The 23,799-nt window shown below is 39.3% G+C and overlaps 1 protein-coding gene across 8 annotated transcripts in view; it reads left to right on the forward strand.

The window, feature by feature from the left end:
• Positions 1-23,799, forward strand: part of Eya1 (EYA transcriptional coactivator and phosphatase 1) — a 143,439-nt gene that overhangs the window by 22,579 nt on the left and 97,061 nt on the right. For 3 of the 8 annotated variants that reach the window (XM_027398822.2, XM_027398826.2, XM_027398827.2), the window contains 4 exons: positions 832-909; positions 11,419-11,488; positions 11,820-11,965; positions 14,964-15,101. In XM_027398822.2, the coding sequence (XP_027254623.1) occupies positions 832-909; positions 11,419-11,488; positions 11,820-11,965; positions 14,964-15,101 (432 nt within the window). Of the gene's footprint in view, positions 1-831; positions 910-11,418; positions 11,489-11,819; positions 11,966-14,963; positions 15,102-23,799 lie in introns of those variants that run through there. The other 5 variants (XM_027398825.2, XM_027398824.2, XM_027398823.2 and 2 more) reach the window with 5 other exon arrangements.

Here is a 23,799-nt window from a genome sequence, read left to right on the forward strand (position 1 = left end):
ATATATATTATGTTTATATATTTTTTCCTCCTTACACTATCTTCTATTAATAGTATTTTTAAATAGAAAAATTCCTCTTTTCTTCATTGTGCAAAAATTATTGTTCAATTGGTCATATCAAATGCCTTAGTAATAGGAGTTCATTGGCTTATGGTTGTGTCTGCACCATATTAAATATCTAAGGAAGTGTGTGTGTGTGTGTGTGTGTGTGTGTGTGTGTGTGTGTGTGCGTGTAATATGTGCATATGCACATACTTGTTCTCAATCACCATGGAATCAGTTGGTCTTAAGGATGGCCATTTATTCTCCACTTCTTGAAACCCTTTTAAATTTTCCTTCTGATTGCCTGGCTAAATAACAGATTTTTGACAAACACCAAGAAATAATTTCACATTGTATATTGTAAGTAATGTTTTTACTAATAAGCAAATTAGTAGGTAGATACTGAAAATGAATTTAATTAATTTTTAAATTCTTCCTTTAAAGCAGTTGTCAGGCCTGTGGGTCCAGGTACCATATCAAATATCCTGCAAATCAGATATTTACCATACAATTCATAATAGTAGCAAAATTACAGCTATGAAGAGTAGCAACAAAATAATAATAATAATGAGGAACTGTATTAAAGGGTCACAGCATTAATGTTGAGAACCATGGCTTTAAAGGGTAATTTGTAACAGAAGAAGGACTTTCTTATAGAAAAGAAATTTAACATGAGAATTTTTCCAAAAGAGAATCTAGTAGTAACATTATTTAGGATGTTATATTTTCTCTCCCACACCTTTATAAATGACTACTAATTGAGTATGTGATGTGTGTTTACTTTTGTAGTTAAAACAGAGCCAATGAGCAGCAGTGAAATAGCTTCAACAGCAGCAGACGGGTCTTTAGACAGTTTCTCAGGTTCAGGTAAGGAACGAAAATTAGATTTTTCAATTCACACTAAACATTGTATTTCCTAGTTTATTATATAAGTGTATGTGTTCATGTAGCTGTATGAGCATTCACAGATACAAATGTAATTATAGCTCTCCTCCAAATTGCAAATTAACAATTCCCATGTTTGTAGTCTCTGTGAAGTGTTTACAAATAACGTCGGTGTCCAAGGAAGATAAAAGGACTTTTGTTCTCCATTCTTCAACCAAATTATCTTTATTTGTGAATGATGCTTCTCCTTTTATTATCTGTATTGTTTTTCCAATCATGCAAGTTTGCATGGGCAAAATTCAACTCCTCAAGACATCCTAAATGGACATAGTTCCCTCAAAGCTGACTCTCATCTGAACAAGGTCTATGCTGGGGTGATTCTGTTCAGCAGTGTTATATTCATAGGTTTATATCACTCTCACATTAGCAAAGCCTCTAGTAAACAGTACACATATTGTGTCTGTAGCAATCAAAACACTCAGAAGAATTTAACAGTGGCAGTACTTACTGTGAGACCCTTGCCATACACTTGTCAAAGCTACCCAGAATGTATTACTTTATTAAAAAATGATTTTCTATCAGAGACAATTCTTAAATTGTATGCCCTTATCATGTGCCTTCATAGATTTATGATTGATGGTCTTGTTCTTGGACTCACATATTTATAGTTCACCACAATGAAATCATATGCAGATACAAAATTAAGTATACATGTACAACTTTGGCACTAATAATATTAGGTGGAAGCAATAAGTAAACAACAGAGCACATTTTATCAATTTATTATTTCACAAAACATTAAATGCAATTTGGCTCATCCAGGCAATGTACTTTATGCCGCTATAAATTCATAGATGCATGAAAATGGTCCCAGTTCAGAACTTAATGGGATGAACAAATGAAACATTATCCCAGTATAATTTGACAACAGCACAGGGAAGACCAAAGATTGCAAGAGCACCCAGGCAGGGATCTAGTAGAGATCAGGCTAAGGTAGACTTTTAGGAAAGATGTCCCAGGCTAACACTCAGATTTAGGAGACAAATAGCAAAAGTTCACATGGGACCACGGAGGAGGACACTGTCAGACTGCCTACTCTATGTGAGGGGACCATAGTGCAGAGGGCATGGAAATGTGGGAGTTGACATTGTTCTGATATTCCTAATGGGTTCTGTGTGAGAAATGTGGATGTGCTAGAGAGGGATGGGTTCAGAAGCCAAGGAGGCCAGCAAGTTCTGCCTGGAGGTTATTTTGGTTTTGGTTTTGGTTTTGCTTTTGCTTTTGGTTTTGGTTTTCTGCCTCTGTGCAATGGGAGACAGCAAAGAACAGGCTGAAGCTTAGGTTTATGATTCATTCATGGATGCTGGGGCAATGTATTTGGGGACACCTAAGTTCAAGTGAGAGACCAATTTAAAAGTTTTGCATTAATTTGATTAAGAAATATTGAAGAGCAGGGTGGAGAGATGTCTCAACTGTTAAAGAGCACTGGCTGCTCATCTAGAGGACCTGGGTTTAATTCCCATCACCCACATGGTAGTTCACAACCGTCTGCAACAGTTGTGTCAGTGTAGCTGTAAGTTCTAGGGTATCTGACACCCTCACACAAATATACATGCAGGCAAAACACTGGCATACATAAAATAAAAATAAATTATTTTAAAAAGAAATATTGAAGAATTCTGGCAAAATTCTGGGAGAATGGGAAAATGAGGCATTCTTTACATTTATGGAGCTGAAGTCATCCATGACCCATGGTCATTGCATCAGTCAAGCAAGACAGAGAGGAGGAGAGCACGGCATATGTGGAGCATATCTGCTGCTTTGATGTGGGGTACTTTGAATGAGAGGTATGAACTATCAGAAGATGTCACAGATATTAAGCACCATAGCTCATAAAGTTTGCAGATGGGAAGTTTGGAAGTATACAGGGTGGTAAAGTTAGTGGAATTTATTAAAGTTGAAGACAGAAGATAGAATACCTCCATATATGAATGAGCTGAATAGGTAATCCTGTGGCAACAGAGATAATCAGAGATGTAACGATGAAGTGAGAATATTGAATTGGAAGTGAAAGCAGAGGATTTAAAAGAAGCACTCTCTATATGGCAGATTCATTCATACGCAGCCATCTTCTATGTGTGTATGTATACCCATGCAGAAATACTTATATGCAGTGAATATGTAGACAAACAAATCTTAGTTTTATGAAGTGAAAGGGTAGGCTATATAAAAGTAATATCTTGGAAACCTATGGTAATGCACAGCCTTAGTCCCAACACTCAGAGACAAAAGCAGGCAGATCTCTGAGTTTGAGGTCAACCTGATCTACAGACTGAGTTCCAGGTCAGCCAGGGTTACACAGAGAAACCCTGCCTGAAAAAAGCCAAAATAAAATAAAATAAAAAATAAAAGAGTAGAATCTTTATTATAATACATATTTTCATACATTTCTTTGTATGAATATATTTCTGTATGTATGGGGACAAAAATCATATTTGTGTCTAGGTAGTAGGATAAATTTTGAATTTCATTTTTTTCTTTTTCTGCTATTGTGTATTTTCCAAAATTTCCTTATTGGGCACATATATAGCACTTATAAATTGGAAAAAGTATTATTTTAAGACATAAGTTAGATAGCATGTGCTACAAGAAGGTAACAAAATTTGAAGGGATTCTGTCCCTTGTTAACCTTGTATTCTTGACACTTACAGTAGGCCATTCATCTTTGAACAGTGAAGTAACACATGGATAAGCCAGTAGTGAATGCAGTCTACCTTTTACCCTGAAGTGTCTCAAACAGGAGATTAGTGACAGGCTTGTGAATGTGTGGAGCTGGAGGAGACTGATGGAGATGCTCTGCCGAATAGGAAAGTATGACGAGGGGGCTTCCAAATGTCCAAGTGGATAGACAGTGCAGTCACATGTCCAAGCAAAACTGGAGCTCTTGAACTTGGAATATATACACACAGAGTGATTTTGCCCTTTAAAACAATGGTTCTCAAACCGTAGGTCGTGACCCCCACAGGAGTCATGACTCCAGCAGGGGTCACATATCAGATATTTATATTACCATTCACAACAGTAGCAAAATTACAGTTATGAAATAAGGAAATAATTTTATAGTTGGGTTCACTACATCATGAGGAATTTTTTAAAGGGTCGTAGCATTAGGAAGGTTGAGAACCATGGATCCAGAGTTATGAACTTGGCAGATAGGATGCAAGAGATAAGAGAATTGAGACTGTTTAAAAAGTAATTATTCGTGTCTCCAACTGCCTTAATGGAGAAGATACAGCCCAACATGGACAGGAGACAAAGATGGAGGGAAAGCTGCATCTCATGATGACACTGGAAGAGATGTGAAATGAGAACAAGAGAATGAAAATTCTGGAAAGAAAAGAGTCCCCCAACCAACAATCTCCAAGCCAGTGAGATACCACCACACAGCTCTATAGTTAGTTCTCCATACTTCCATGCTTAGCTTTCATCAGTACTTGAAAGATTGTTTTTCATTGTCTTCTTGTTTACTGTGTAGGCCTATGAGACCAGGGTGTCTTGGTATTATCCATACTTACATGCCAGTAGCCATGATAATACTGACTGTATTAGAGCTGCTTGAGATATGTTGCCTAAATGTAGGAATGAAATGCCCAATGTTATGTGGTTTGAGACATGAAATGAGGAAATAAAAAGTGTGGACTGTAGTCTTGAGCCAGAGTGAAGATCCAGACAGAAGGAGGATGATTATATTGGAACCCATTGGGAGATACTGTCAAATTCTAGTGCTTCTGCTCAGTACAAGGAAGTGACTAGGAGGTTGTCATCATCACATGGATGCTAGAGATTTCAGAGCCCCAGACAATGAGAGGTATTCAGAACAGCAGAAAACACATGCTTTGATGAGGCAATTTGCTGGGATTGTTGTATTATCAAGAATCTCAGGTATTTGGCAGCTGCTGCTTTGAAAAGACAAAGAGGAAAAACAAGGACCTAGAAAAGGGCTTGGGTGAAGACTTTAGGGACACCTTGCTGAATCTAGAAAAGATCTAAGTTTCTGCCGAGTTTCCCTTTGAGGGAAAAGAGGAAAGAAGTGGATGAGCTAGGGAGCACACATGGTGAGGTGTGAGAAGCAGAGCTCTGTGGAGACAAAGCTCTTTCATTCTGTTAGAAATCAGTCAACAGAGAGAAAAGGGCTAGGGGCCACTCTGGGGGTGGTGGCATTGTCACCTCTGTCTCATGAGGGGGGTTCTTTAGTGTCTTCCCTCCTGCCCTAAGTGTGGGGACATTAGAGGAGACTGCTCAGTTTGCCAAGGCATGTACTTGAAAATTGTAAGGTTGCTTACTGTGGTTTGAAACCATTGTGATGTTTCTCTCAATTACTCCTTACAGTACAGAGTGATTAATTGGTGCACATGTACAATTAATTAATTGTGTGTACTCATACATGTATGCACAAACATATGCCATGGTATGATGAAGGTCTGAGAAAAACTATCAAGAGTCTATTCTCTTCTTCCACCATGGTGATCCCAGGGGGCAGACTCAAGTCTTTAAGCTTAGCAGCAAGCACCTTTGTCTGCTAGCTCCCTCTGGCACAATTATTTTAGTCATTTGAAATTTTAAGGACCATAGGGATTGTAAACAATGTGTTTGTAAGGCCTCTGACTAACCTTCCAGTCCCCCCAATCTAAATTTGTTACTAGTTGTTAGTTAAATCCCTGTTGATGGCATCAATCAAACACAGTCTAGTATATCAGCAAATAGAAACAACTCAATAGAAGAGGAAAACATCATGAATGATCAGTGTGGTTTACTTATTAACTGGTTATGAAAAGATGCCACTTTGAAGGTCTGACTCTCAAGCAAAGAAAGATGATAAAAAATAGTAGAAGAGTCATTGATGTTCTTCTTTTAGAGTGAGGCTCCTGTGGAGGGGCATCTGAACACAGACCCTGGTGAATGAAGGGATGAGTTTTGGTTGGGGAACTTGGTGCTTTGGTTGGTACCTCAGGTTTTTGCATGATCTAGTTTTCATCCTTAAGGGGTCCCTTTTGGGCTGAAGAGACAGCCTAGTGGTAAGGTCTTTGTCCCACAAGCTGAAGAACCTGAATTAGATTTTCTGTACCCATGTAAAACTTCAGGCATGCAATCTCAAAACGTAATTTGGAGAAATGACTGAGGAAGACCCAGTGTTGGCCTCTAGCCTCCCCACATAAGTATGTGCACATAAGTATGTGCATTCTCTCTCTCTCTCTCTCTCTCTCTCTCTCTCTCTCTCTCTCTCTGTCTCTCTCTCTCTCTCTCTCTCTCCTCTCCCTCCCTCCCTCCCTCCCTCCTCCCTCCCTCCTCTGTCTCTGTCTCTGTCTCTGTCTCTGTCTCTCTCCCTTTCTCCCTCCCTCTCTCTCTCTCTCTCTCTCTCTCTCTCTCTCTCTCTCTCTCTCTCACACACACACACACACACACACACACACCATTGATTGTGTAGAAAAGGCTTTATGGGAACATGTTAGAATCAGGGAGTTCATTATTTCCCTGACTCCAAAGAAAGTTGACTGGTTTCTCACATCGTCCCAGAAAAGCCAACAGATCAGGAGTCACGTGCCAGGATCTTATTAGGGGGAAATCGTGGAGAAGAGAAGGAAGGAAAGACAGGCTAGGTGGAGCTGATCTAGGCTGTCTTCTAGTCTAATGCATTTCAGCAAGGCCACTGGGGGACTCATAGCCCTCCCAGACCTGCTGTCCTTCAAGAGCATTGTCACTGGCCAGGAGGAGCCATTGAAACAGAGGCATCACTGAGTCTATGCAGATGGAATTCTGAACCTGGCTGCACATCCCTTGTTAGATTATGTCTCTTCAGTAGAGACATGGTAGGTGCCCTCTCTCTTTGCCATGTCAGAGATTAGAGCCCAGCAATGAGGGAGTGGAACTGAGAAACTGTCAGCTTTGAGTGTTTTGAAGAAGGAGCTGACTGTAATTACAATTAAAGAGTATGTGAGTATGAAGGACAGAGAAGAGGAAGAGGGAAAACTCATGTCTGTGCCTTTCATCTGATTGGAGGAAGAATGTTGCCAGTTCTAATAGGGCTGGCTGGAGACAGGAGACCTCTGAGTGTCCTCAATCTGCTCAGTGGATTCTCACCTTTGAGATTGCTTTTGGCTGAATTCTCCCCCACTTCAAAACCTAAATTATGTGGTAGAAGGAAGAGAAAGACTAGAATAATCACAAGTGTGCTGACTAGGAGGTATGGATTGTCTGTGTGTGTCCAGGACTCTCTGATTCCTGTCATTTGGAGTTGATGAATGGAGAATGTGACTGTTGTACTTACTCTAATAACATAATCTTCAGTAATCCTCTTGCTCTGGGTTATTCTGGTCCTGGGACAGTAAAATCAATTGGGATTCCTGGATTACTGTTGTAAAAGTAGTTCAGGCAATTAAGGGAAGGGCACTTGAGGTATAACATGGTAGACACTAAACTATAGGCTACCAGAGATCTCAGGGGTTTAGATTAGGGGACATGTATATGGTATGTTATATGGCAGTTTGAAATATGTAGTGATTTTAGGTGCACACAGATATGGGAATAGCAGCAAGACTTCATGGTTCTTTGCTAGGTCATAGATGATACTGTTTTCTCCAATTTACAGATCAGCAATAAACCCAAATCGGGCTTGTTATGTATAGCCTAGAATATCAAATCCACCCTTAATTTCAGGTTTTAAAACCCACCTTGCTTATGACTACAATTTCATCTTATTTGTTAAAGTTTGTGTGAGGGGATATGTATGTACATATGTATGTATGAGGCCACACTTGTGCCATATGTGCATATGAAGACCAGAGGACAATTTGCTGGAGTCATTCTCCTTCCATCATGTGGATTTCAGGGATTGAACTCAGGTCATTGGTTTTGGTATCCACAGTTTACCCACTTAACTATTTCACAGGTCCATGATCCCATTCTTATTATGCAAGTATTACTAACTGATTATTTGCCATGTGCTAGATAGATCCTATCAGGTGCTGAGGAAACAGACATGGGAAGTCTCCAGCACCCAAAGTTCATAGTTTCCAGAGAAAAGTCATAGCTACACATGGAATTGTGCTAACCAGAATGCAATGCACCTAATGGTGCAATGTTCCAAGAAAGTGCAGAGAGAGAAGGTAGAGTGAAGAAATGTGAAGGTGTAGTGTCTATGGCAGTAGGTTTGTCAAACAGGGGCATGAAGAGCATGATAAAGAAGGGGTCCTATCTTGAAGAACATGCAAGACAAATGTAAAATGGACAATGCATATAGGAGTCCTGAAATCCAGGCAGGTTGCATTGTACCAGAAACAAAAGGGTATGGAAGCCTCAGCCTCCTGTATCCTCTTCCAAATAATCTATCAGTCATTCCTAGAATCATGTGAGTGGCTACGAGATTGCGAGCTATAGGATGGACTTCATTGAGACAGAATCTCTGTGGTGGCAATAGGGAGGGAGAGAAGTTGGGACATAATGCAAGAGTCCTCATGGCTACTGTGGCCATTGCAGTGTGACATGATGAGGACTTGAAGCAGGGCTGGAGTCCTGAATGAGGAATGGATGTGAGGATGAGGGCCAGAGCAGCAGGCTGCTTTAGGATTTGGGGTAAGGGAATGGAAGAGGGAACCAAGATGGTGACCGGGGTTTCTAGTTTCTGTGTAGGATGTAAGTAGAATGTATATATTTTGATGGAAAAGACAACAGGACATAGGTTAAAAGGTCAGTGTAGTTGTGTTGCCCACTCCTCTGTCTTCAAAGATGTTAGTTCTATCTATCCTGAACACCACATGTGTAAAATATGGATCAAAAATTCTACCAGTAAGCATTTTTCTGAACAGATAGTAATGCTGTTTATTGTGTAGAATTAAAAAACAAACAAACAAACAAGCAAACAGAAGAGAGGATAGGGAGATAGCTCATTCAGTAAAGTACTCTCATGCAAGATTGAAGATTTGAGTTTGGTCTTGCAACCCATGGAAAATTCTAGCCACCATGGCCTGTGCTAGTAACCTTAATTTTGGAGAGGTGGAGTTAAGCTGACCCCTGGGACTCACTGGTCAGCTTGCCTAATCCAATCAGTGAGTTCTGAGCAAATCAGAGACCCTGTCTCACAAAATAAGGTTCTGAAAAAGAACGCCCAAGATTAACATCTAGCCTTTGCCCCCCCCACACACTATCACACATATATACACCTGCATACACATAAATATGCACACATGTATACACACATACCACAGGAATCCAGAAAGAAGGGACAAACATGGTGAGAATCAGAGAAAGTCATTTATTATTTATGTAAGCACTATATGAATCACTTCAAATGAATTATCTTACTTAGTCTTCACAAGGCTCATATGTAGCCTAGAAGCAAGCATTGTTGCATCATTATATGGAAGCTAGGAGTGAATGACTTGAGACCATGTGACTTGACTTTCCACACCCTGTAAGCCCCCAGTTCTTATTACTTTCCTGTGTATACACACATACAGTGCAGATGCTTTGAACTCCAGTTCCATTAACTTATAGTGTGATAGAAAATCCTAACACCTCTCTTTATTTTCTTTGAAAAAAAATTGTTGGGTGCGACTTACTGAGATGATGATCTTTTCAAGAATTATGACTCAGGAGTTGAAAAGCAGATCTAGAAAAGAACAAAGGAGGGTCTTGTGGCTTCTCTCATCAGGTGGCATACCCTTTAGAAACACTCATTTTTGATGGTGATTTCCAGGGAGATAATTCCTTCTGCAGATAATTGTCTGCTTTGACCTTGGCCTCTTTTTATGCTTAGAGAAGGGGTGTGGAAGAGCTTGTCCCCAGAGGTGACCTGGAGAAGCGTCAGGCAACCTTCATAGTCTAAGTGTATTCTCAGCAATACCTCCGTGTTAGAAACTGAAGCATTTAACAAATCTCCCCACAGGTAGGATAGGGCTTGTCTTTTCCATGACTGCTCCTGCAGCATCTGCCAAGGGGCTTGGGACCAAGAAGGTATTCAGTAAGTGCCCAGAGTTTGGGGGACATGAGCCATGTGGTACTTCCATCTCTTTCATGTGGATTCTGTCCCTCCTAATGTGACACCAGCCGTGGAAACCTGGCAGTGTGAAAGGCCAGATGTCCCCATACCTTTTGGCAGTCCTTGGATTAGGTCTCATTTATTTGAATAGAGAAAGATGGCCCATATCTTCTGAGATTCTAATCAAAATTTCCCACTCTTATCCCAAGTACCCACTGGGACATGAAGTGTGACAAGCAGAAATGCATTACATGACAAATGAGAAAAGACATGACTCTCTGAGTGCATGGGACTTGACATAAGAGTAGGGGAGAAATACAGAGACTATGTGGCAGAGCCTGCAAACACACTGAGGTTAGTTACATTCTATAATAATTGCACCCAAACATTGCATTTTAGCCAGGGAAAGATTGGAAAGTTTGAGGGGGAAATATGTATTCATAAACAAATGTATATTGTTACATGTAGGTAAATTGTCCTATTGAAAATGTTTTTTTTTTTTTAATTTGAATGAGAGTCAAAAGAACATTTTATAGAAGCCTGGTGAATTTCTGAAATTCAGAAATCAGAGTCAAGAAAATCTGATTAAAAGGAATTAAGTTTTGCTTGATTACTGAACTGTTTCTTTAAGGGGGAAAAACCTGTTGGCTTGAGCATCCAAGTTGAATACATACATCTAAGAGAACAGAACACAGAACAAACAGGCTAGGCTTGCAACCTGAGACACTAAAGATAGCTGCAGGAATGCAGTTTTACTAAACAACATTGTTAGATCATCGACATAGGCAAATGTGGATCACTCCCATTTCCCTCACAGGAGAGATTAAAACACATTTCTTGTTAATTCCGTTTGAGCTTTGTGTGTTCCTGATGCATATACAGAGACCCTTTGAATTTTCTACTTCCCTTTCAACCTGGCTTTCCTGAAGGGGACAGCACTCCTCGCTGTCAAAGCACTCTGACAAGTATTCATGGCTGTATTTATATTTGCGGCTGTATCTTTGATTTTTAAGAGGCTATTTAAAATTAGAACCACTCAATCAGTGGCTATGAGTACCCCTTTTAAAGGTTTCATTTTATTTCATGTGTATGGGTGTGTTGCCTGCACATGTCTATATACCACATGTGTACATTGCCTGGGATAATCATAATGAGGCATTGGACCCCCTAGAAACTGAGGTTACAGATGGTTGTTAGCCAACCTGTGGGTGGGTGCTGGGGACCAAACCGAGGTCCTCTGGAAGAGCAGTCGATGCTCTTATTGCATGAGCCATCTCTCCAGCCCTTTTTTACTTCCTAGTAGAAAGACAGTACGAAATCACTATGTCTGTAGATCACAGAGGTCAAATGCCTGCAGTTATCTGTGGTGATGCCATAGTTTGTGACATCCAATGTTTTTCTCATGTTTAGTGTTCTTCTTGGGTTCCTATGCATCACTGTGTTTTCTTTTTCCTCAGCTCTCGGGAGCAGCAGCTTTAGTCCAAGACCAGCTCACCCATTCTCTCCACCACAGATTTATCCTTCCAAGTAAGATATATTTTCTCTTAATCAATACATGACTTTTCTAAGTAGACTTTACTCTGTTCCAAGTCATGTCTGTGCCCATGTTACATCTTAATTTAAGTGAAAGGAATTTTGTAGACGCTTAATTACATACATATATATATATATGGAAATGTATCTTAAGCACTACCTAGTAGCACTGAAGTACTTTGAAGTGCTTTGTCAATTTCTAGTGGAAAGTTGGACTGTAAGATACACTCTTTAGCTGGAATTTGTTATGTAGTTGTTCATTTTGACCTTGCATGTTTCCATCTAATGCATGGGCTTTCTATTTTCTGTCATTCCTGACAAATAGCAGACCATACCCACATATTCTCCCTACCCCTTCCTCACAAACTATGGCTGCATATGGGCAAACACAGTTTACCACAGGAATGCAACAAGCCACAGCCTACGCCACGTACCCACAGCCGGGACAGCCCTATGGAATTTCCTCCTATGGTGAGTCATTGAACCATTATTCTTGTGGTGTATTCTGGTGGGGCCATGTTGTGTGCTTTAGTACTACTTCCAGAGTGTTGCTGGTGGTCCACTTCAAAAATTGTTGTTACCCTGCTTGCTTTGTATTCTGTGTAATTCCTGCTAGTGAGCTTTGTAAAGACAGTGAACTCTTAACTTGAGGTCAGAGGTGGTGAGCAGGTTGCCTGGGTATTAGGCCCCTTGCTCTCCTTTCTCTCTACTTATATCTGAATTGGGCATCGGAGCACTTGACTCTGGAATCCAAAGTATTTTTGTGCATATTTGTGATAAAACTTCTATGAATGAAGTCTTTTGGGGTAAAGATCCATTTCCTGTTTATCAGATGCCTAGCTATGATTAGGGAAATACATGTAGAATTCAGCAAACTGTTGCCCTAAATGTTGGGGTGGTTACATGATCAAATTTCAGCATTATCACCCATTAGGAAAACTGATCTATATATCACCTCCTGGACTGCGCTTTGAAGACTTGGATCAGGAAGCATTCAAAGCTCACATGCTGTTTGTTCCTTCCCACCTGGAGATTATCTTTATCTTGGTGTAATTTAACTCAATTGTGATGGGGTCAATACCTGTAAATTAAAAATAAATCCAGCCAAATCCCAAAGTTCTATTTACAAAAGACTACAAATTTCAAAATACATTTTCTTCAATTTGAGTTGTGATTGCAGTTTTTCAACCAATTAAAGTACACTAATATGGGACATTTTATTGAGGAAAGAAAAACACAGAGAATGACAAATAAACAAGTATGAGTATTTGTAGAAAAAGACTAGACTAGGTCCTTCTGAAGGTAATAGCATTTTGGCAGCTGTTACATTAGTCTTTGTTGGTGTAGTTTTTGTGTTGCATACTTTCCAGCAAACACTGAAAACATTGCTATTCTGTCGAAGTTTTTCACCACTCAGTAGAAGTTGGGCAACTTTCTTCCATTTACTGCTGTCTCTTGACATCAAGGAATTTGACTCTCTATTAGTTTATGTTAAAATATATGGAAATAAAGTCTAACTCACATGTAACTCCAGTTTTTGTAGTTTCATCTCAAAACCATCAGAACTAAATGTTACTTTCTCTAAGGGCCTGTGACCCCCAAGATTTCTATATAGTACTGTGAAAATAAGAAAAAAAGAAAACCAAAAGATAGGCATAGATTTTCATAGTGAGAATAGCAGAGAGGACAAAAAAACAAATTTGTTACAACTTAGATTAGACCCATCTCTCATCTGCTCATAGGTTTCTAAGAAAATGAGTTTTCTCCCTGTGGGTAGAGGTTTGGGGGATAGGTATGGCTCTTGGTGTTTTCCACCTCTTCTTGCTTTTCCAGATCTGTTTTCATCACAGCATGATGAAAACATCCTGAGCTTCTGAGGTTGTCCAGTGAGGGCGGGAGGGAGAGCAGGATGCCCTTGGTTGGGAGGAGATACAAGGGGGAACGTCCCTACTGGTGACACATGGAAATAAAGGGAGTTTCTAGAACTGTCCAGCCACCCGTCTAGGGCAGGTATGTTTCCAGGAATCATTTACAAGTTTGAGTTGTTCAGGGGTGAGATTATCTGTACATAGCACATCACATTTGTTTTGACATGTTAAGCTTGTACTAAGTTTTCAATGTTAAGGTCATTGTGAAGTATTCAGAAATACCCAAGAAGTTAAAGTAGGATCTCTCAGCCAAATCAGATTCATCTGCTGCCTTAGGATAATTACCTAACTTCATTCTACCCATGAAATTCCCCTAAAATGGAAATAAACAGCAAGACTACTGTGTATTCTAGATCCTAAAGATATGATTTATCTTCAGTGAAAACCAAGATTATTGAAAAATGTGAATTCTCTTGGCAGGAATGTTTCTGTCTTCCCTCTGTGGGAGTGAGGGTCATTTTATGACTGCCTTTAACTACAGTTGAGAGCAGTGGCCTACCTCAGTGTTGCCATGTCCCAGTCTGGAATTAGTGTACCAGCCTGGTGCTTTGAAAAGTAATTGAGAACCACAAATAATTTTCTATAATTCTATAAAACATAAACTTGTATTTACATGATAATATAACTTCAAATGTACTTTTGCCTGCATTTAGAAGGCTCACACTTGAATACTTGAAAACAAGTAAGGACAAACAGCATGCTACTGGCCACTTGCAGGAATATATAGATCACTCTGATGTTTTAGAGGTTCAGTTCCTTGACATTCTGGTTTCTTAATGCTGCTTTACCAGAAAGATCTAGATCCTCAGGAGAAGAAAAGAAAGAAGCAGAAACTTTATTTGCCTAGAAACCTATGAGCAGATGAGTGGTGGGTCTAATCTAAGATATAACAAATTCTTTTTGAATCCTCTCTGCTAGTCTCACTATGAAAATCTATGCCTATCTTTTTTCCCTTTTCCTTATTTTCACCATTCTATGAAGAAATCTTAGGGTCACATGCCCTTAGAGAAAGTGGCATTTAGTTCTGATGGGTTTGATCTAGATGGGTTCCCCACTTGTTCATATCCTGTGTTGCTTCCTTTGGCATCAAAGTGTCCTGTGCACTAGCATCAGAGTTGGGAAAAAAGATGAAAATCCTAGAGACTCTGAGAAATCATATCTCAGGGAAAAGGAGACTTAGTGGCTTGGGAACAGTGTGTCTTATCTCTTGTTATGATTATTTCTGACTATGGCAGGATGACCTACTCTGGTAAAATAACAAAATGAACTGTGGAAACAATACCTCCCGAGTTCTACTTTCTAGAAAGTTGAATGCAGGAAAATCAGAGAGAATCATATGAATGAACATTCAAATCTAGACTTTTTAAAAGAAGAATTGAGCTTGTGGTTTATGGCATTCAACTGTAAACATTCATGCTCTGAATTCCTGCAGAGGAGTCGGGGGGGCAGTTGTGATTGGGCAGTTGTGGGAGTGTGGGCTTGTCTATATTCACCAGCTTCTGAAAACGAACAGATAGATCAGCTGTCACTAACTGATTTAGGTGCATTGTGGGCAGGCATCAAGACGGAAGGTGGCTTGTCACAGTCTCAGTCACCTGGACAGACGGGATTTCTCAGCTATGGCACAAGCTTTGGTACCCCTCAACCTGGACAGGCACCGTACAGCTACCAGATGCAAGGTCTGTATACAGCCTCTCTTTGCTGCTTTCCTCCAACTGTTGGCTGTTAATTTCTAAAGCAAATATGATGTTCTCATAACTGCAACTTGATGAGGCTAGTGGACTGGGCACAGAGGCAGGACAGCAACACATTTCAAATTAGATTCTTCACCTGCTGCCGTCTGGATCAGGATATCCATACTTATGTGAAGGAATCAGATGGAATGATGTATAAAAGTGACATTTCAAATGTTCTAGTTGTATTTTTAGTGCTCAAGTTTCTATTTTTGTTGTCTGCTACCAGTTACGAAAAGAGAATGGAAAGAAAGCAAAGTCAGCTACATAAGAGTCTTTAGTATGGTGTGCAGGAGCCCCGGATGTGGTGTAACCAGATAGCTTTCCTAAGAGGGATGTTTGGCTTCTTCATTGTAGTGATGGGTGGTGTTGGGCGACAATATGCTCTGCTCTACAAATAGAGTATGTGATGTATATTGTCTCAATGATCTACCAAAGACCAAATAAAATTTACACATAGCCAGCTGTAGCTACCCCACAGAGCCTCAGGTTAACTTTTCTAAGGACCAGAACTACAAACAAAACATGGCATAGGTGCAATTCAGGTGGAATGACAGCTCAGAGTGGGGTCATCAGAGCCTTTTTCAGACTATGCAGATAGCACTTGTAATTAGCAGATTGTTATCAGGCAAATGCATCTGTAAAGTTCTGGGAAATAAGTTTCACATAATTAAATATTTTTCTAGGACCTTTTTTTTCTCCCACCGAAATCAGCTTCACACATTATTTTAGGTTTTCTAACATGCAAAACAGTTGAATTGACTCCTCTGTCCTGCTTCCTAGCTGAAGGGATTCTTTTTGTGAGTTTCACTTTTCATGTTTATTATGTGGTTATTGTGTTATTTGTTGAGAATGAATTAGAAAACAGAGATGCATAAAAATAATTTCAATTATACGTGCCATACAATTCTTACTATTCTTTCCTATATACATATACCGCAAGCAGTTATACTACATAATATTGTTTTGTCATGTGTCGATTTTAACTAAGGAATATGTTTTAAAAATCTTTTTACATCAGTAAGTTATTTTTAAAATATCATTGTAGTGGCTGTCTGGTATTCAGGGGTACTGTCTTTAACTACTCCCTGTTTGTTATTGGACATTTATAACAATGCTATGCATATCTTATCTGTACTTACAATTGTTTATCCTGACAAATGCAAGTGTGGGATTTCTAGGCAAATTATTTTATGCTTTCTGAGAATTTGTTATATATTTACATGTGTAAGGATGCATTGTAGGGGAGTACATATGTTGGTGTTTGATAATAACTTTGATATTTTTATGTGTATTCTTTAAAACTAGAGATAAAATTGTTTTCTTCTCACTGGCATTATTCATATTTCTTCAATTATTTATTATATTGAGGTTCTTAATGTTTTATATCATTTCATAAGCATATTTTTAGTTTATGACTTTTTGTTTAGTTTTTACCATATATCAAGTTAAAATTCTATTGGTCAAGATCCACTAATTTTTCACATTTGTTTTTTGCATTTGGTATAAAATGGGCTTGATTTATAAAGTTTTGATATATTTAATGGCTACAAAATAAAACAGTCTTACAGCAGACAGGATTTATTGGTAGAAGGAAGCTTCTTATATGCTAGACTCCAAACCTTTTAAGCTATCTTGGAACAGGTTTTACACATACTGAATTTCAATTGAGTACAGACATAGGAGAAACAAGAGGTGATGGAGACATTTCATTGATGAGTTTTACAGACCTGGAGCAATGGAAGACATCATACAGTGAAGGCGAGGGTGTAATGATTTCACTAGATCCAAGATAAATGATAAATGGATCTTTATTGGGGAACACTTACACAGATAATAATAAAGAACTATGGGAGCACTTCTCTGCCCTTCCTATTGGATTGGCTGACCCAAGAGAGAGAGAGAGAGAGAGAGAGAGAGAGAGAGAGAGAGAGAGAGAGAGAGAGAGACAGCAAGCCAGAGACCATGCCTCACACTTTTCTTTTCCACTTCAGTTTGCCTGAACCCATGCCCAAGGGGGTGTGGCCACAGTGACAGGTTCACAGGCTACAATACAGTAAAAATCTATTTGCTCTCAGGATCTTGTCAAAGAGAGAAACAACCAAATACATTAAGCCACTGTAGATGCCTCCAGACTATGAGGGAAATAGAAAGTTACTATAGGGGTTCCATTGCCTACTGGGCCTCTGAGCCTGATGGAGCAGAAGCAATGCCAAAAGAGAGGAGACAAATGAAATGCCTTCTGAGCAGAGAAAGCCAATGCAGGCTTCTAGCAAAATTTATGTTACGACAAAATTTTCTTTGAAAACATATTTTATTGTATATGTGTGGGTGTTTTGCCTGCATTACATGCATGCTGGTGCCCATGGGGGTCAGCAGAAAAGTGTTAGGTCCCCCTGGAACTGTAGTTCTAGATAGTTGTGAGTCACTATGCGGGTACCTGGGTCCTCTAGCAGAGTAACAAGTGCTCTCAACTGCCGATCCATATCTTCAGCCTCAGACAAATGGTTCTAAAAAAAAAATGAATCTTTACATTCTGTTTTATTTCACTCTTTTATTCATGTCATATGGCCATGTTTTCCTGTCCATAGATCTATATGCTTTGAGAAATAGAAATTGGACATTTTTTACCAACATCTTGAGGATGAAATATTTGCACTGTCAGATGCTTTTGGATTTTAGGACATTTACATACACACACAAGTAGAGAAATTGATGTTAAGGATGAGGAACCACACATTTAGACATGAAACTTAGCGTGTTTACATGCCTGTCTCTATCGCCAAAAGTACTGGTATTTTTCAATGTCTGGATGCTTTTACACAAGTGTAAGGGATCTCAACTCAGGTCTGCATGCTTCTACAGCAAGCATTTTAGCAACCAGGCCATTTCAACCACTTCCAAATGAAATGCAGTGTGAAAACTGTCATTATCCCATTACTTTGTAAGGTTACTTGTGGAATCTCTTGACTTTGAAACATCTTTTCTGGATTCTTTCTTTCTTTTTTTGGTTTTGTTTTGAAATACAGTCTTACCATGTAGCCCAGGCTAGCCTCAGACTTGCCATGTAGCCAGGCTAGTCCCGAATTCCTATCCTCAGACTGCCTCAGCCTGACAAGTGCTGGGTATACAGACATGTGCCACCAGAACAAGCCTAAATATCTTCTCAATACATTTTTTAAGATTAAAAAATTATTTATGTGTCTAGGTGTATGTCTCTGTGAAGGTACATGTATGTGTGTGTGTGTGAGAGGGTAATGTCTGTATGATATGTATGATGGTATGCATGTATGTGGAGGGGGCTAATGTCTATGTGAGGGTATGTAAGTATGTGGGGGGGTAATGCCTGTGTGAGGGTATGTATGTATGTATGTATGTATGTATGTATGTATGTGTGTGTGTGTGTGTGTCAAGGGCTAATGTGTGTGTGTTAAAATATATAAATATGTGTTCGGAGGTAATCCTGTGTCAGACTTTGCATGTATCATGGGGGGGGGGGGTTTCTAATGTATGTTTCAGGGCATGTAAGTATTTGTGTTGGGGGTAATGCCTGTGTGAAGGTATGTATGTATGTGTGGGGGTACCTATGGAGTCCAGCTGGAGTTAGAGGTGGTTGGGGGCTTCCTAACATGGGTGCTGGGAACTGAACTCTAGTCATCTCCAGGAGGCGTGATCATTCTTAACCACTGAGTTTTCTCTCCAGTTGTCAGTACATGTCTTACAGGGGTTTTTTTGTTGTTGTTGTTGTTTGTCATCTATAAAATAACCTCCAAAATTCCTCAAATTGTATTAATTTATAATGAATAATATTGCTCCTTTGCTTAATTTCTTCTTGGGTTGTGGTATAGACTGGATGCTTGCCCAGTGCATGCAAGAACCCAGGTTTAGTTCCCAAATGAAACAAAATGTATCTGACAGCTAGACAATGGGTCAGAGAGTAGTTTAGCAATCTATGGTACTTTTTTAAATTTTCTTATCAGGAGGAACTTTTCAGTCTTTAAAATATAGGATGGGTACTCAGAGTTAGCTGCTAGGGTGTCATTGTCAGCAGGTACAACACTTTAGTAGTTTAGGTGACTCAAGCAAGCTGAAGTGTAGTGCATTCAATGAACTGGAAGAGACCAGCTGTCTGTCACCTCTCCCAACACTTTCAGACTCAGAGGGGTAGTGTAAAGATGCTAGAGCTTTGACTGTGGGTACAGAATATGGCTCCACAGCTAGACAGCCCCTCATGGATAGGACCCTCCTCCTGACTCCATTCCTTATCTCAGGCGCATAAGAGATGGCACCTCCCATGGACACAAAGTGAGGTAGCATTAAGATTTTATGCACAAATTACTCTGATCCATATGGAGTTTATTGTGAGAAGTCCTGTGGTGATTTCATACTTACTATTTCTTCTGTAGCGGTGTGGTAATTCAGTGATCAATGTTCATCATTATTATTATTATTATTATTATTATTATTATTATTATTGTTATCCAAATTTTGTGATAACTCCAGTTTAGGAAGCATCACCTATCTCATTTTCCAAAGGGGTAAGGGGTATATATGTGTGTTTGTATGTGTAATATATTTTATGTGGTATGTATTTCTATGTGCACATGTATATGAAGTATGATTAATGTTTATTGTATATAATAAAATATATTTCAATCTTTTTAACCAACAACCAAAAACCACAGAAAAGAAAGGAATATAAAAACAAAACCAGAGCTAAATCTAAGTAATGTTTTAACAGGAAGGGAAAATTACTACTAAGAAGAATCAGGGTTTTTTTTTTTTGTGCATGATGCAAAAGGGGTACAGGGAGTGAGCAGGTGGATAAAAGTAACCAAGAGCAACAAGAAGCAACTTGTAATAGAAGAAAGGTTGCACTGGCGACAGTGGTGATGGGTGTTGGTGAGTGAGAACAGCAGGAAGCAGAGGAGCCATTAGCAAAGAAATAACCATACTTCCTGTTACCCTTGAAATCACATTTCTACTTTGAGAGCACGAAATAAGTGGAAGGGAAAAAAAGAGAAGGTGGAAGTCATTTACACATCAAATTGTTTGTAATTCAGAAGTTGGGGGACATGGGGTATGGTGGAGTGTGCTTATAGTCCTAAGACTCAGCTGCTGAGGCAAGAGGATTGTTTTTCATCCTAGGTTAAAAAGTACTAAGGTTCGGCCAGGAGTTGGTGGTGCACGTCTTTAATCCCAGCACTCGGTAGGCAGAGACAGGTGGATCTCTGTGAGTTTGAGGCCAGCCTGGTCTCCAGAGCGAGTGCCAGGATAGGCTCCAAAGCTACACAGAAAAACTGTCTCGAAAAAATAACAGCAAAAAACATACTAAGGTTCATTTTGTCATATCATATCAAGACTCACTGTAAAGTAGATAAGGGGAAAAAGAGTTCAGGAAGAAAGTGGGGATGTAAAATGCTCTGCTATGTGGAAAACTTTAATGCCCCCACACACAATTGCTGGGACATTCATTGAGCCCTTTAGAATATCAAGGGCTGTTCTGATTATTTCACATATACCATCTTAACTTTTCCAACAACACTGAACAACATCTTGCAGAATGAAGACTGAAAACCTGAAGAATGTGTTAGCAATTCATTTAATTAGTATTTTATGAGTAGCTTCTCAAGGATAGCTACTTAAGGAGAACGGTGTAGTATTGTCCAATCCTGCCATGTTGTACACATCGGAGGGGGGGAGGCTTTTTTAGCCACAGGACCTTAGATATAGCTGCCAGAACTGCCTGTGTCTTCTGAAGGGCAGAAATGATCCTGGAAGCATGCCCACGTGTTGCACATAACTAACCATAAAGCCAGTTGGTTTTCTGCTTAGAATTCTCAAGATATGTTTTTAGAGAATTCATTTGTGAACCCTGTCTGTGTTTGAAACCTCCAGAGCTCCAGAATAACACTCATTCGGCAGTTCTTGGCTTTTATGTGCTGAGGGGCGTGGCATGCTGGGATGGCCTTTCTAAGTGCCCTCATTTAGTCCATATGCTCCTTCCTTGATGCCTGTGCCCTGATATTTGGCTCTTTTGTCATGGCAGCAGATTTCTGGGACTCTAACACTTGCCATATCTAGCTACCAGATCATTGTTTTCTATGCACTTCCCTTAAATTCCATGAAATAATATCCCTGCAAATGGAAGAATCTGGTTCTTTTACCTTTTCTATAAGATCACTAGGCAATTCTTTTCCCATCTTAACTATTTCCCTTGTGATTTTAGTGAGAGATTAGAAACTCAAGTTCAATTGAGGAAGACAATAATGTTCATACTTACTCTCAGTCACTATATAGAGTTCACCCTGAGAAAAGGACATCTTTGACTGTTCCTTCTGACCTGTTTCTGTTCCCTAGTGTTCCTTTATGTTTCTGGATGAATGTCTTGAATGGTCTGAAGAGACTTTTCTTACACACAAACCTTTTATAGATGAACAGGCTTGGCTGGGCATCCACCAGGGGCTGGAGGCTGGAGAATCTTCTGTTCACTGATTGGCTGTTTGCCTTCTGTTCACCGATTGGCTTCCCAGACTGTATGTTACCTATGTCATAAACCTTTCTATGCTTTTTATGTAAAAGAGACAGCTGAATTGCAATGAAGCTTTCACTGTATCTGTATTTAAAACAATTACAGAACTATTGCTGCCATTGTTGTCCACTTACACCTCATAGATCACAGAGATTATTGATTGCATTTAGCACAGAATTCCCAAAGTTCTATTGTGGGGAAAGTGAAATTTCTCTCAGTTGAGAGAAGGAAGCATAGAGTTGACTCACCAACAATTTTCAGACACACACAAAAACAATGAAAATTAAAAATGTGTCACTTAACTGATGGAGGCTCAAATGTGAGGGAATCTACTCTTTCACAGCAGCTTAGTTCTGTGGATCATAGACTGTTGAAGGCAGTAACATCTTTATTCATATTTTTATCCCCAGTGTCTAGCATTAGTATGTCTAAAATAACCACATTTTTGTTGGTGGTAGAGAGATCTGTAGCTCAGTGAAAGCTAGAAGGCAATATCCATATACTCTGATGATCATCATTTGGGGGAAATGAATTTGGGACTTCACATAGTAAATTTTCATTTAATTTATCACCATAGTATGCATTTAAAGTAACCTCTGTCCTTATTAGGACATGGATTTTCCTGGAAGGATGTCAGGATTATCATGGTAGAGGCATAGAATGCCTCCCTGGGATTTCATTCCTCCCCAGAAGCAGCAATGTTATGGGATATTCCTGTCATTCTATTCTTAGGGAAGGTGTTAGGATTTGCCATGAGACATGGAATAGGCTACAATGAAGAAAACACTAAATGCAGAGTTTGCAGAAACTGTTTCTTTTCTTTGGATGCCCATGCTTTAATAAAGAATTTTAAGTCCTCCTTTGTGGATGGTGCTTTTTCCACTAAAGAGACTGAGATTCAAACTAATGAGGGGAAACAATAAATCAAGGCAGAGGCATCCTAAAGGCACATAAAAGGGTGGACAGCCCACCATTCTCCATTCGTCCTGTGTGCAGGAATGTGTAGGGTGGGGTGAGAATGGTGTAAGACATCTCTGTTGTTTTCCTTTTCGTTCCTATCTAGAGCTCTTCAGAGGTATGCATGAATTGTTGCAGTGTACTAGTCACTTAGTAACTCAGAGGTGCCTTGCTAAACCCTTACATTTCAAGTTATTTGTTCTAAAAATGGTATTTTCCAAGAGAAATTCTTATCACAGATACAGTTTTAGGAAGATATATAGTAAATCCTTAAAAAGAAAAATCTATTAAAGTTTTTAAGAACTGTGCTTCCTGGCTCAGTAACACAATAAGGTTATGGTTGGAACAGAGCCTTATTTTTAATTTTCCCCTTAATTGCTTTAATTTCTTTGCCTGTCACCTCATACTTATTTTTAAGTTCTTGGCCTTTTTACATCTTTTTTTTCTAAGTTGCTTTTTTTAAAAAGTAACATTCCATTTCAGCTCTTTTGGCATCTTGTGTTATTTCAAGTGTTGAAAATTATACGGAAATCCCTTGAAATCTAGGTTTAGCAATAATTTGTGACCTTTACCAATTTTATTGTCTGTATGAGTTGTTTTTAGTTAAAATATATAGAAATATATCAGGAAAGATGAATGGATTACAGCCTTTATTACCTAAGTAAAAACTTTTCTTTGAAAATAAACTGGAAGAAAAAGGGAAACTTGGCCCATTAAGATCTGTCTTCTATGAAGGAGGCAGCCTGGTTTTTCAATAGCCCATCTGGCTCGATGAGGTTTCCCCCATGGACCTGCGCTAACTTCTGCCATAGAAATTGTGCCTGATGATGGACGTAGCCCATGGCAAAAAGGCCAGAGAAGGAAAGCAAATGGACTTCTGTGAAAAACCACGAGGGACAGCCGGCGTCCTGCTTGCTGAATAAATGCTAGAAAACACTTTAAAATGTGGGCAGTACAGACAGGCCCCAGCAGGTTCCAGCATTCTTATGTTGCCTGGGATTCCGGTTTTTAATGTGAGCCCTTGTTCTCTGTGAAGCAGACCTTTGACCTATATGTTACTTTTTTTTTCTTTTTTAAAGCTTTTTGAAGTTAGAGATGGCCAAAATTCTCCAGGTGAAATCACACACCAAACAGAAATAAATATAGGCTGTGTTC

This window comes from Cricetulus griseus, chromosome 2 (assembly GCF_003668045.3).
Source record: "Cricetulus griseus strain 17A/GY chromosome 2, alternate assembly CriGri-PICRH-1.0, whole genome shotgun sequence".
NCBI classification, from domain to species: Eukaryota; Metazoa; Chordata; class Mammalia; order Rodentia; family Cricetidae; genus Cricetulus; species Cricetulus griseus.